The sequence below is a fragment of the Scomber scombrus genome, chromosome 7 (assembly GCF_963691925.1).
Source record: "Scomber scombrus chromosome 7, fScoSco1.1, whole genome shotgun sequence".
Lineage (NCBI taxonomy): Eukaryota > Metazoa > Chordata > Actinopteri > Scombriformes > Scombridae > Scomber > Scomber scombrus.
The window spans coordinates 32,046,850-32,061,477 of NC_084976.1; the positions used below are offsets into that span (position 1 = coordinate 32,046,850).

The following is a 14,628-nucleotide window of genomic DNA, read 5'->3' on the forward strand; positions in this document are numbered from 1 at the left end:
CTTTCCTTCCCTCCGTTCTTCCTTCCTTCCGTCCTTCCTTCCTCCTTCTCTCTTTCTTTCTTTCCTCCCTCCCTCCTTCTCTCTATCCTCCCTTCCTTCCTTCCTTCCTTCCTCCCTCCTTTCCTCCCTCCTTTCCTCCCTCCTTTCATTCCTTCCCTTCCTCCTTCTTTCCTTCCCTGCTTCCTTCCTTCCTTCCTCCCTCCCTCCTTCCTTCCTTCCTTCCTTCCCTTCCTCCCTTCCTTCTCCCTCCATTCCTTCCTTCTTCCTTGACTCTCGGACAACAGGAGGGTTAAAACCAGAGCGCTGTGATGAATGTAGTGAATAGAACAAACACATTAAACAGGTCTAATATATCAGCAGGTCCCCACTTTGACTCTCAGCCTGCTATTAAACCAGAGTCTCCATTTCACCTGCTGACCCGCTCACCAATTTAACAAGAGGAGAGGAGACAGGCGGCTCGGTGAGGAGCAGCTGATTAACTCCCTCAGGAGGAGGGATGTAGGACACAGCAGGGACACACGGCTCCTTTATTCTCCTTTTAGCATCGTGCTACCGCTAGCCGTCTGTTCTTCCTCAGTTTGAAGGTGAAGAATACTTTGAAGTTCTGCTTCATGTTGTCTCACGGTTACATCACTATGAACAGTTTGGGTTCAGGCTCAGTGAGAAGCAGAGATCTGATGGTTCAGAGGTTTCAACATGAAAACATGATGTTTGGCTTAACCCTCCTGTTGTCCTCCCGGGTCGTCTGTTATGACTGTTCCTTCTTTCCTTCTTTCCTTCCTCCATCTGTCCTTCCTCCCTCCCTCCTTCTCTCTTTCTTTCCTTCCTCTCTCTTTCCTCCCTTCCTTCTTTCCTTCTTTCTTCCCCCTTTCTTCCTTCCTTCTGTCCTATCTTCCTCCCTTTCCTCACTCCCTCCCTCCCTCTTTCCTTCCCTCCTTCCTTCCTTTCCTTTCTTCCTTTCTTCCTTCCTCCCTCCCTCCTTCTCTCTTTCTTTCCTCCCCCCTACCTTCCTCCCTTCCTCTTTATCCTTTCTCCCTCCCTCCTACCTTCCTTCCTTCCTTCCTTCTTTCCTTCCTCTCTTCTTTCCTTCCTTCCACCTTTCCTTCCTTCTTGCTCCCTTCCTTCCTTCCTCCCTACCTCCTTTCCTTCCTCCTTTCCTTCCTTCTTCCTCCCTTCCTTCCTCATTTCCTTCCTTCTTCCTCCCTTCCTTCCTGACTCCTTTCCTTCTGTCTTCCTCCCTTCCTTCCTTCCTACCTTCCTTTCTTCTTCCTCCCTTCCTTCCTCACTCCTTTCCTTCCGTCTTCCTCCCATCCTTCCTCCCTCCCTCCTTTACGTCCTTCTTCCCTCCTTCTTCCTCCCTTCCTTCCTCCTTTCCTTCCTTCTTCCTCCCTTCCTTCCTGACTCCTTTCCTTCAGTCTTCCTCCCATCCTTCCTCCCTTCCTCCTTTCCTTCTTCCTCCCTTCCTTCCTTGACTCGAGGACAACAGGAGGGTTAAACATAATGCAGTGATGTAGTTTTGTTCTGCTGTGGTCTGAAACGTTGGACCGATATATATTTAGTATAATTGTTTTTTCTCCTTCAACAAAAAGCTTAAAAACTGAAGAAACAACTCTCTCTGCTCTCTGAAAGCTTCATTAAGGATTAATCCCCAATTTATTAATATGTGATGATGTTTACAGACTAATTATGAGAGGAGACTGTGAAATACCAGAATATGAACTGAGTGTAATGATTTAGTGTTTTTAAATATTTTTAATACTAATTGAACAGCATCCTCATTTTATTTAACCTTTGTGTCGTCTTCCCGGGTCAAATTGACCCCGTCTGTTTTGACTGTTCCTTCTTTCCTCCCTTCCTTCCTCCCTCCTTCTCTCTTTCCTTCCTCCCTTCCTCTTTTCCTTTCTCCCTCCCTCCCTCCATCCTTCTTTTTTCCACCCTTCCTTCCTTCCTTCTTCCTCCCTTCCTTCCTTCTTCCTCCCTTCCTTCCTCCCTTCCTTCCTTCTTCCTCCTTTCTTCCACCCTTCCTTCCTTCCTTCTTCCTCCCTTCTTCCTCCCTTCCTTCCTTGACTCGAGGACAACAGGAGGGTTAAATCATCACCAGTTTTCAGCTCCTTCTTGTTCCTCCACGGTTAGAAAAACATTATTTTGTGGTGAATTTAAAAGAAACAACAGGAGCATTGACCTCTGACCTCTCGCTCCTCAGGAAGGTGTTGAAGCAGATTCCTCTCGGCGACCTCCGACCCGACGAGACGGTCCGAGCCAATCAGGAAGCCCAGCTGCTGTCTCAGCTGCACCACCCGGCCATCCTCAGCTTCCACCACAGCTTCCTGGAGAGAGACGCCTTCTGCATCATCACAGAGTACTGCCAGGTAAACACACAGGAGGTCAAGGAGGTCACAGGATCAATCACCTGATCGGCTGATCGTTAAAACTTCCAGATTGATGTAAACAGATTTTTGGTTGGTGCCCAAATTACTCATCAATATTGTGTTTAATGTCTTTTTAATATTGTAAATAGCCTCGTGAGCTTATTCTGGTTCATTGAATATTTGAGGAATGTGGTCAAACCAGGCGGGGAGTTCTGGTCCTCTGAAATGAGGCCAACGCGGAAGTAACTTAAAACTGCATTCTATCAAAAGGCCACCAGGGGGCGACCATTTTGGTGTCAAAAGGACTTCCGTCTCTATACAAGTCAATGGAGAATTCACCAACTTCTCACTTGATTTCTAACCTCAGTAAACGTTTTCAAAATGTGTTTATGGTCTCAATCGCTAGTTTAAAGCCTTCTTCAATGCAGTATGATGTTCATTTGGGACATTTTGGCCTCCCTGATTTTATATGTGACGATAAAGCAGGGTATGCATTAGGGCGTGGCTACGTGGTGATTGACAGGTTGATTGGTTCACAGGTTCAGGCGGGCGCCTCATGCTCCTCCTGATGCCCATATAAGTAGAATCCATGTTTTTATTTTTCCCAGCATGCACCTCAAAATTCCAAGATGGCGCTGCTCAGATCCGATACTATTGGCCTCCGAGCAGCAGTCCACAAACCAATGGGTGACGTCACGGATGTTACGTCCATTTTATATACAGTCTATGGTTATTTACTTCTGTTGCAAACCAAATTGCCCTTCAGGGACATTAAAGATTTTCAAATCAAATTTACAGTGAATAAAATAAAAATGAATAACAGCTTTTCATTCATTTTCACTTACTTAATATTTGTATTGTAAACTTTTATGATCTTCTGTTTTTTGTGTTACTTCTATTTTCTCTTTTCTCAATTTAACTTCTGATTGAGACTCTGAGACGTTTACACCTCAGAGAGACATCTAAATCTCTTCTTCTTCTTCTTCTTCTTCTTCTTCTTCTTCTTCTTCTTCTTCTTCTTCTTCTTCTTCTTCTTCTTTTCTTCTTCTTCTTCTTCTTCTTCTTCTTCTTCTTCTTCTTCTTCTTCTTCTTCTTCTTCTTCTTCTTCTTACTCTTCTTCTTCTTCTTCGTCTTCCTCTTCTTCTTCTTCAACCTATTTTGAGTTGGAACAGATCAGAACTGCATCACAGCCGACATCAGTGTGTTTTTAATGAAGCTGAATTCACAATAACGTCAAATCTCATTTACATATTTTTCTGTTTCTGCTGTCAGACATCTGAGATTTAATTGTGATTCATGAACTCTGAAGGAACATGTTGGTTTTTTTTCTCCACATGATCTTTATCGACAGTATGAATATATGACACTATAATAGGACGATAAGGATTCATCTCTTTTCCCTCAATACTGACTTCAGACTACAATACTCTTTTTGCAATTATTATGACACACATGTAATCTCATACAGTGATAGAGATATAATATAATATAATATAACATGAAATAGAAAGTGTCTTCCTCTCTGCTGCTTCTTTTCTTTTCTCCTCATCTTTACAAACATCCATCACTTCTAAATGTGTCTGCGTGCGTGAAGAAAAAAGAGGAAAATGAAGCAATAATATGAAAGTGAATATGTCGCTCCGTCCTCTATCTTCCTCTCTGCGTCTCTTCATTAAATTTCCTCTTTTCTTGATTACAGCAGCATCTGTCTTCTGCCTATCCACTAATGAATGTATTTTTTCTCTCGTATATGTTATTCGGTGGCCTCCTCCACCCCTCCACTCCTCCATACCCCTCCTCCTCTTTATCCAGCTCTCCTCCTCCTGCAGATACTCTTCTATTTTTCCCTCTCGATGAGACTCTGAAGCTCCAACATCGCCCGGAGCTCTAATTTTTCCCTCTCGTAGAACACAAAGATTTACACGTTTCTCTGCTGCTGCTAACTGGATTTCTCTCTGTTGCATTTGTACAAAGACTGAAGTATAAACACGTTCAACGTTGTGTTTCTGCCTTCTGTGAACATCCATCTTGCTCTCACATGCAGTTTAGTTTTCATACATGAGCTCAAAGCCCTGTCCAATCAAACAGTGGGTCCCCTCAGAGATCCAGAGAGCTATTGTTTCTAGTCAGGCCATTACCCACAATCCCCTGCAGAGCACTGGAGGACTGAGAGTTTCATGGCAGCCTTTTGGACATAAAAGAGAAGAAGTCATGTCTTACAAGAGAAAAAGCATCAGGATGTTTTATGAGAATGTTTTAAATAATTCAACTCGGTCTCTAAGAAATTGTTTTGTGGAACATCTTCAATGTTTTTATACAGTGAAGGAAGACCTGAGTGTTTGAGGTGGAGAAAGTGTGATTGGGTTCAATAAACAGATTAATTAGAAAAGATGTTTTCCATATAAAGAAGTGAGCAGACGCAAATATCCGTCCACAAGAAAAATGTTTCATCTTGAGAGAAAAATTGGTGCATATTATAGTTTAATTCATAAATGTACAGAGACAAGTAGAAGAAGGGAATCATTGGTAGAGTCCAGTCTATTACTGGTAGAGTCCAGTCTATTATCTGTAAAGTCCACTCTATTACTGGTAGAGTCCAGTCTATTATTGGTAGAGTCCAGTTTATTATTGGTAGAGTCCAGTGTATTACTGGTAGAGTCCAGTCTATTATTGGTAAAGTCCAGTCTATTATCGGTAGAGTCCAGTCTATTATCGGTAGAGTCCAGTCTATTATTGGTAAAGTCCAGTCTATTATCGGTAGAGTCCAGTCTATTATTGGTAAAGTCCAGTCTATTATCGGTAGAGTCCAGTCTATTATTGGTAAAGTCCAGTCTATTATCGGTAGAGTCCAGTCTATTATTGGTAAAGTCCAGTCTATTATCGGTAGAGTCCAGTCTATTATCGGTAGAGTCCAGTTTATTACTGGTAGAGTCCAGTGTATTATTGGTAAAGTCCAGTCTATTATCGGTAGAGTCCAGTCTATTATCGGTAGAATCCAGTCTATTACTGGTAGAGTCCAGTCTATTACTGGTAGAGTCCAGTCTATTATTGGTATAGTCCAGTCTATTACTGCTAGAGTCCAGTCTATTACTGGTAGAGTCCAGTCTATTATTGGTATAGTCCAGTCTATTACTGCTAGAGTCCAGTCTATTACTGGTAGTCTGAAGAATTAGACAAAAACACATTGGTCAGGCTGTTGAAGTCGTTAGGCAATGAGAGGAGAATGTGTGTTTTTGACCATGGTCACATGACACACGATCTGGTCCTCTGCAGGATCGGGACCTGGACTGTAAACTGGAGGAGGTGAGACGAGCTGGGCGGAGCCTCCCTGAAATCCAGGTCATTGATTGGCTCATCCAGCTGCTGCTAGGCCTTCACTACATGCATGACAGGTGAGGATACGGTCGCCATGGCAACATGAATTCTTGCATCCTCTTGGAGATCACCTTCAAGTCCATCTGTTTCTTTTGTTTTTTCTGCCAGCATACAAGATTTTACATTTTCTGGGTAATTAGGATAATTAGCTTGATTACAGCAGTTGACTGAAGGTCAAAGGTCATCCAGACAAAAAGGTGTAATTAACTGGAGGCAGACGGACTTCACAGAGCGGTCCAGTCTCTGGTCACACAGTGCCACATGTCTCATTATAACACCTGAATCAGCTGATCAATAATGAAGGAGGTCAGTGTTTGACTGATGCGCTGCTTCCTGCAGGAGAATCCTCCACCGAGATCTGAAGGCCAAGAACGTCTTCCTGAAACGAAACCTCGTTAAAATCGGTGAGTTTCATCATCCTCCATGCTTGTTGGTTTCTTTCTGAGCATAGGTAACTATATGTTGGACGGTGTTTGTTATAGATTTTCTCATTCGGGTTTCAAAATCGTCCTCTCTCAACAGAACCTCTAACACAGGATTGTAAATAGAAACATGCTTCTTGTGAATAATTCTTTATCGTTTATTAATTGGTTTATTTGAGAAGAGACAAAACACAATAAATATATTGCACCAGAAGTAGCTATGAGCTAATTAGCATGTATAGTCTCTGGGCGGAGGACAGCAGTGGTACAAAGTTCTGAATATATGATTAAAAAACTATAACCCATGATTTAAAACAGAACATCAATACACAATAAAAAATATGCCAAATATACCATAATAATAATGAACAACACATAAAATGACATTACCTATTCCAATTTTTATCTGTAGATTTTAATGGAGTGTGCTTTCAGCTTTCACAGATGATTTAAAGGCTTTAAAGTTAATGCAGCCTTTGATAAAAGCTGGCAGGTTGTTTCACAGCAGCTGCCTTCACTGAGAGAACAGCATGGCCAAACTGAGTAGATCAGAACTGTGCATGACATTCCCCTGTAGTGGAGGCGAGGTGGGACTGGTTATATTACCGTTATTACTGAGATCATCCAGAGTTGGATAATAAATAAATATTTGAACAACCCTTTAAGCCACATACAGACCAATTTGATCTCATGTGGGCCGGACCAGTAAAACCATTGCATAATAACCTATAAATAATATATAAGATATATAATACATATTATAATTTTACTATAATTAACTGTCTGGGGTTACCCTGCTAAGAGATGTTGATAAAATAAGTCTAAGTCCACAGAGGAAAAATCTGAATCACATTACAAGTCAATTATCTGGAGTGAGAAGATCAGAAGCTTTGACTGTGAATGATGTTTAATTAAAACACTTGAATAACTTTTCTGTTATTTTCATACTTTAAGTTACCCAGTGGGCCGAATTGGACCTCTTGGTGGGCCAGTTCTGGGCCGTGGGCCGTATGTTTGTTCCTTTATTTTAGATAGATAGATTTACTTTAATAATCCTGAGGAGAAATTTAAAATGTCCAAGCAGCAATACCGCAATACATGGCACAAACATGGCACAAAGACAACAAACATAGAAATCACACAAAATACCTAATAATATATAAAAACACACCCTCCCACCCTCAGCATTGCTAGAACCCAGTATAAAGTAAAGTAGTTAGAGTCAGGGTTTGTCAGGGTGCATTTATGTAAGTGAGGCATTGTACAGTTGTATTGCAGCGGGGTAGGAAGGATCTTTTGTAACGTTCTCTTGAGCAGCGGGGGAGTCTGAATCTGTTGCTGAATGAGCTCCTGAGATTTGTTTATTTAAAAGGATCCCCATTAGCTGACGCCAAAACGACAGCTAGTCTTCCTGGGGTCCAGACAATAATATTTAATAGAGCACAACATACATTACAATCTCAAGTGAATAAAAAAAAATATATTGTAGTGTTTTATGGAGGGGATGGGTGGTATTGTCCTGGACCTTGAGGAATTTTGTATTTTGAAGAGTTTCTTCCCTCATTTTGAAGTTTGTGAGTTTGTGACGTGTTTGTAATAGTTTTCGGACAACAGAGGAAGACAATATCAGACTTTGACCTTTCCTTTAAATATAAACTAGTGTTTTTGAGCATTGTTCAGAGTAAAGAGTCTTTTATTCTTCCTGCTCTGTCCGTCTGTGTTTGTCTCTATGAACTCAGCAGGAATGTGTCTGATTTACCATGAAGTGTCCTGATCCATAAGCATCTTTACATTTTAACAACCTTTAGCCATTTGTGAAAACATAAATCATCAGTGTGTTGTACTCGTCTGTTTCCTGTTTCCAGGTGATTTCGGCGTTTCCTGTCTGCTGATGGGATCATGTGACCTGGCCACCACCTTCACAGGGACTCCGTACTACATGAGCCCCGAGGTGCTGAACCACCACGGCTACGACACCAAGTCTGACATCTGGTAAATTAAAGGGCCAGTCTGCCGTTATTTTCTCTCTTTGACATCTTTAAATCATAACTTATCACAGTTTCATTAGTAGTACTTTTCTTTTGGCCTATTTGTACCATTAGTATATAAAATGAGACTCAAACTGTGCTCTATGTTGCAGTCTAAAGATTTAGTGTTTATATTCCACCCACACAGCTCATTATCTTATTTAGCAGGGTGTATTTAAAGGTAGATGATCAGCTTCTATTGAGCTTCATCAGTGTGAGTTAGTCATATCAAGTGATATCTGACACATTTACATTTATGTCTTTTTAGCATCAAATTCCCTGTTAAGCCTGATTTATGCTTCTGCGTCGGCGTAGCTACGGCGTCAGACTGTCTCAGGTTGTCTCAGGTTGTCTCAGGTTGTCTCAGACTGTCTCAGACTGTCTCAGACTGTCTCAGACTGTCTCAGGTTGTCTCAGGTTGTCTCAGGTTGTCTCAGGTTGTCTCAGACTGTCTCAGACTATCTCAGACTATCTCAGACTGTCTCAGGCTGTTTCAGACTGTCTCAGGTTGTCTCAGACTGTCTCAGACTGTCTCTGGCTGTCTCAGACTGTCTCAGACTGTCTCTGGCTGTCTCAGACTGTCTCAGACTGTCTCAGACTATCTCAGGCTGTCTCAGGCTGTCTCAGGTTGTCTCAGGTTGTCTCAGACTGTCTCAGGTTGTCTCAGGCTGTCTCAGACTGTCTCAGGTTGTCTCAGGCTGTTTCAGACTGTCTCAGGTTGTCTCAGACTGTCTCAGGCTGTCTCAGGTTGACTCAGACTGTCTCAGGCTGCAGAGCTGCTGGTGAATGAATGACTCTCAGAGCAGAAACTGAGGAGTCCTGAAGTTAGGACAGAGTTTACGCTGACTCAGCCAGTTAAAGGTGCAGTCAGCGTTTCTAATCCATTACACTTTTATTTTTGTCAAATTCAGCAAATATCTGCTCATGGTCTGTTAGCTGTCTGCTCTGTTCGTGCACAATCCGATTCCGTAACCGCGGAAACAAACAAAGTGTCTCAGACTGAGCTGCACAGCATTATTTAACTGTTTCACTGCCATCAGCAGCAGGATGTTGATGCTCAGCAGAGCTTCTGAGGGAACAAAGTGTTTGTTGAGTTCAAACATCAGCAGTCTGTCTGACTCCAGATGTCGACTCCAGTAACTTTCAGTCTGAGGATGATTTATGAAGACGACATCAGTGTTTGAAACATTTATTCTCAAGAAGCCGCCCACTCACACTGTGTCTCAAATCTCTTCTTTTGTGCAGAAGTGTGTTCACACTGAGAAATATGGAAACATGCACACACACACACACACACACACACACACACACACACACACACACACACACACACACACACACACACACACACACACACACACACACACACACACACACACACACACAGACACACACACACACACAGACGTTGGATTTACGAGTTCAGACTGATTCTAGCAGGTAAAAATTCGCTCAGTGAGGAGGTCAAAGGTCATTTTCATTAAGCTGCTTAGCGAGGAGAGAGTCATTAACACACACACACAGACAAGCATGCACACACACACACACACACACACACACACACACACACACACACACACACACACAGACACACACACACACAGAAACAAAGGCAGAGATCAGTTGTTATAATTAGTGAAAAACACATCAGAGAGGAGGAGGAAGAGGAGTTAATTAGCAGAAAGAGATGAAGGTTTCTTCACACTTCAAACTTCTAAACTTCATAAACATCTTATTTTACTATTTTACTATTAATTATCAATGAATCAGAACATACAAGCATCTCCATTAAAAAGCTGCTGAACTTTCTCAGTTTCTTCACTTACATTTTATTTATTTATTTTTGCCGCCTCGTTGTTGATCCGTCTGTTTGGGTCTCAGTATATAAATAATTAATGATGCAATGATTACTTTAACCCTCCTGTTGTCCTCGAGTCAAGGAAGGAAGGGAGGAAGGAAGGATGGAAGGGAGGGAGGAAGGAAGGATGGAAGGGAGGGAGGAAGAAGGAAGGAAAGGAGGGAGGGAGGAAGAAAGGAAGGGAGGAAGGGAGGAAGGGAGGAAGAAGGAAGGAAAAGAGTGAGGGAAGGAAGAAAGGAAGGGAGGAAGGGAGGAAAGAAGGAAGGAAGGCAGGAGGAAGGAAGGAAAGAAGGACAGAGGAAAGAAGGAAGGGAGGAAGGGAGGGGGAGGAAAGAAAGAGAGAAGGAGGGAAGGAGGGAAAGAAGGAACAGTCAAAACAGACAGGGTCAATTTATAAATATGAAAATTTGATCTATTGTCTCCTGGAATGTAAAAGTACTTTGTCTATAATCATTGTTTAATCTATTTTATGTACTTATATATTATTTATTTATCTAGTTTATGTCCTTGCTGCTGTTTGAATCTCCTCCCGCTGACTCTGCTGATCTCTGAGCAGGTTTCTGTGTGTTAGGAATGACATCACTCCTACATACGTGTAATTAGAGTCGTTCGGTGATTAGCAATAACCGGATAGATGTTGTGTTAAAGTGTTAATAAATAATCAGAGAGATGTAGTTAATTAGTCATTATAGAAAAGCTGCAGATTGTTCATGCAGATAATTAACTGTTACTGAGCTGACATGTGTTGTTGTGTAATGAACAGACAGAGGTCATTAACCCTCCTGTTGTCCTCGAGTCAAGGAAGGAAGGGAGGAAGAAAGAAGGAAGGAAAGGAGGAAGAAGGAAGGAAAGGAGGGAGGGAGGGAGGAAGAAGGAAGGAAAGGAGGGAGGGAGTGAGGGAGGGAGGAAGGAAGGAAGGAAGGAAGAAGGAAGGAAAGGAAAAAGGAAGAAGGAAGGAAAGGAGGAAGAAGGAAGGAAAGGAGGGAGGAAGGAGGAAGGAAAGGAGGAAGAAGGAAGGAAAGGAGGAAGGGAGGGAGGGTGGAAGGAAGGAACGAAGTAAGAAGGTAGGAAAGGAGAAAGGAAGGGAGGAAGAAGGAAGGAAAGGAGAAAGGAAGGGAGGAAGGAGGAAGGAAGGGAGGGAGGGAGGGAGGGAGGAAGGAAGGAAGGAAGGAAGGAAGGAAGGAAGGAAGAAGGAAGAACAGACAGAGGTCATTAAACAGACTGAAGCAGGAAGCAGCACAGTTTACTGCACCGAGCATCGACAACATTTATCCAGTCAGGGTCAGGTTTTGCAAACTGTGCATCCTATGAAAACCAGGTTCCACCGAGATTTGAACTCGGATCGCTGGATTCAGAGTCCAGAGTGCTAACCGTTACACCATGGGACCACGGATTCAGTCCAATCATGTCTCTCAACAACCGACTCGAGTACAGTGTATATTTCCGTATTAGCCTACGGCCACGCTATCATTTATAATACAAATATCCCACATTAAGAACAGTAACCACAAAGGATTGTCAATAAACACACATAAACCTAGCATATCTAGCTAATGCGCCGTTAGCAGACAAGGTGATGTGGGAGATGTTCTTTCACTCACGCGTCCATACTCATTTACAGTTCATCAAACACATAGTAGCACAGGTACAGTTCGCCAAGGCATCGCTTTGTGCGCACAGGATGAGAGTGTAGGCACTGAAGCGTTGTGGCCCAGCGAAGGTCAACATCTTTCTTCCCCAGTATAGTGCTACTGGTAGCTTGAAGGCCTGCTGTGAAAAATGCAGGCTGTCAGAAGTGGGATTCGAACCCACGCCTCCAGGGGAGACTGCGACCTGAACGCAGCGCCTTAGACCGCTCGGCCATCCTGACTGTGTCTCAAGGTGCCGACCTACGATTCACAATCCAAAATAGCAATTCCACAGAACGTAAACACAGCTACAACAAAGGCGAAGCATCGTCATTTATGTGAGGCATCCTTCATCGTCATGGCAACAATAAACACCACGCCAATCACTATTAAAAAAACTGTCCCCACTCACAGGAAGTGAACAGCGTTATCATAAAAACTGCTTAGAGATTAATAAGTGTTGGTAAGATGATGAATTCATAAATCCGTTAAACTAGTTTTAAAAGCAGCATCAGGTTTGTTAAAATGTACATTTAGTATTTTTGTTGGTTTTATATCATTTGAAATGACATTTGCACCATTTTTTACCAAAAGTAAGACTGAATGCTCCTGAAAATGTCAAATGGTGTAACCACAAAAGAATGATACATATTAAGGAAGGAAGGAAGGATGATGAAGATGAAGATTTGTGCAGAAACAATTAAGACAGAGACAATGTGTGTGTTTAGGGAGGAAGAAGGAAGGAAAGGAGAAAGGAAGGGAGGAAGAAGGAAGGAAAGGAGGAAGAAGGAAGGAAAGGACGGAGGAAGGAGGAAGGAATGGAGGGAGGGAGGGAGGGAGGGAGGGAGGGAGGGAGGGAGGGAGGGAGGAAGGAAGGAAGGAAGGAAGGAAGGAAGGAAGGAAGGAAGGGAGGAAGGAAGGAAGGAAGAAGGAAGGAAAGGAGAAAGGAAGGGAGGAAGAAGGAAGAACAGACAGAGGTCATTAAACAGACTGAAGCAGGAAGCAGCACAGTTTACTGCACCGAGCATCGACAACATTTATCCAGTCAGGGTCAGGTTTTTCTCTCCTGGATGTTAAAGTTTCCTTAATATCAGCAACATTTCTGACTTAAGGTTAGAAACTGTGCATCCTATGAAAAAATGCAGGCTGTCAGAAGTGGGATTTGAACCCACGCCTCCAGGGGAGACTGCGACCTGAACGCAGCGCCTTAGACCGCTCGGCCATCCTGACTGTGTGTCAAGGTGCCGACCTACGATTCAGAATCCAAATAGCAATTCCACAGAACGTAAACACAGCTACAACAAAGGCGAAGCATCGTCATTTATGTGAGGCATCCTTCATCGTCATGGCAACAATAAACACCACGCCAATCACTATTAAAAAAACGTTATCATAACAACTGCTCAGTGATTAATAAGTGTTGGTAAGATGATGAATTCATAAATCAGTTAAACTAGATTTAAAAGCAGCATCAGGTTTGTTAAAATGTACATTTAGTATTTTTGTTGGTTTTATATCATTTGAAATGACATTTGCAACATTTTTTACCAAAAGTAAGACGTCAAATGGTGTAACCACAAAAGAATGATACATATTAAGGAAGGTAGGAAGGATGATGAAGATGAAGATTTGTGCAGAAACAATTAAGACAGAGACAATGTGTGTGTTTAAGTCAGCGTCTGTTTGCTGAACACATGACTAATGAATGAATGAATGCTGTGTGTGTGTGTGTGTGTGTGTGTGCGTGTGTGTGTGTGCGTGTGTGTGTGTGTGTGTGTGTGTGCGTGTGTGTGTGTGTGCGTGTGTGTGTGTGTGTGTGTGTGTGCGTGTGCGTGTGTGTGTGCGTGTGTGTGTGTGTGCTGCAGGGCTCTCGGCTGCCTCCTCTATGAGATGTGCTCTCTGACTCACGCCTTCCACGGTCCGAACTTCCTGTCAGTGGTGATGAAGATCGTGGAAGGAGAAACCCCGACGCTGCCGGCCGCGTACTCTGCAGACCTGAACTCTGTCCTGCAGAGGTGAGCCACATATTAAACTATAGTTATATATATATATATATATATATATATATATATATATATATATATATATATATATATATATATATATATATATATATATATATATATATATATACAAACTGAGACAACTTGTGCTCTTCCAATTAATTAATTAAAGTTAATTTCTAGTCTAATGTTAATATCTGACATCCAGACCCCTCCATTTAAAGACTTAGCCCCTCCCACTGGACCATACCACCTTTAATTGGAATCAATCAAATAATCACTTAACTCCACAGGTCAATTTCCATATCGGACATCATTACCAAATCTATTTACACTTATTTACCACATAAAGGTCGTCATCAAAGCATTCACACAAGGCCTCAATCCAGAAATGAATTTACAAACCGATTTCAACCCCACAGTTGGTATGGTTCAGTAAGATGGACTGAGCATGCTCCCTACAGGTTACTCAGGCGTTGGTATGGTCCAGTGGACTGAGCATGCTCCCTACAGGTTACTCAGGCGTTGGTATGGTTCAGTAAGATGGACTGAGCATGCTCCCTACAGGTTACTCAGGCGTTGGTATGGTCCAGTAAGGACTGAGCATGCTCCCTACAGGTTACTCAGGCACTATTAAAGACAGCCTGAAACAAGGCTCGGGTCCTTTGTCACTGCCCAGCACCAGGAAACACTTTGGTAAGAAAAAAACAACATCATTAGATACAAACTCATGATTTCCAAATCTCAAATAATAAAGAGATACCCAAATAATAAATGTGTTTGTGTGATTCTAGGAAACTACTAATCCTAAAGTAGTCATCTGAGGATGTTGGGTTGTTCGTTGGTGTAAATGTAAGGAAATAAATAGTTTTATACACTGGTGAGTTAATTGTATTATACAGTAAAATAAATCCATTACTTCCTGTTCAAAGACAATGTTTAGTTT

The 14,628-nt window shown here is 42.3% G+C and overlaps 1 protein-coding gene across 1 annotated transcript in view; it reads left to right on the forward strand.

Moving 5' to 3' along the window:
* Positions 1-14,628, forward strand: part of nek11 (NIMA-related kinase 11) — a gene marked incomplete at its 3' end in the record, with an annotated part of 47,395 nt that overhangs the window by 16,763 nt on the left and 16,004 nt on the right. The window contains 5 exon segments of the mRNA XM_062423218.1: positions 2,204-2,369; positions 5,643-5,761; positions 6,084-6,148; positions 8,032-8,158; positions 13,545-13,694. Coding sequence (XP_062279202.1) covers positions 2,204-2,369; positions 5,643-5,761; positions 6,084-6,148; positions 8,032-8,158; positions 13,545-13,694 — 627 coding nt within the window.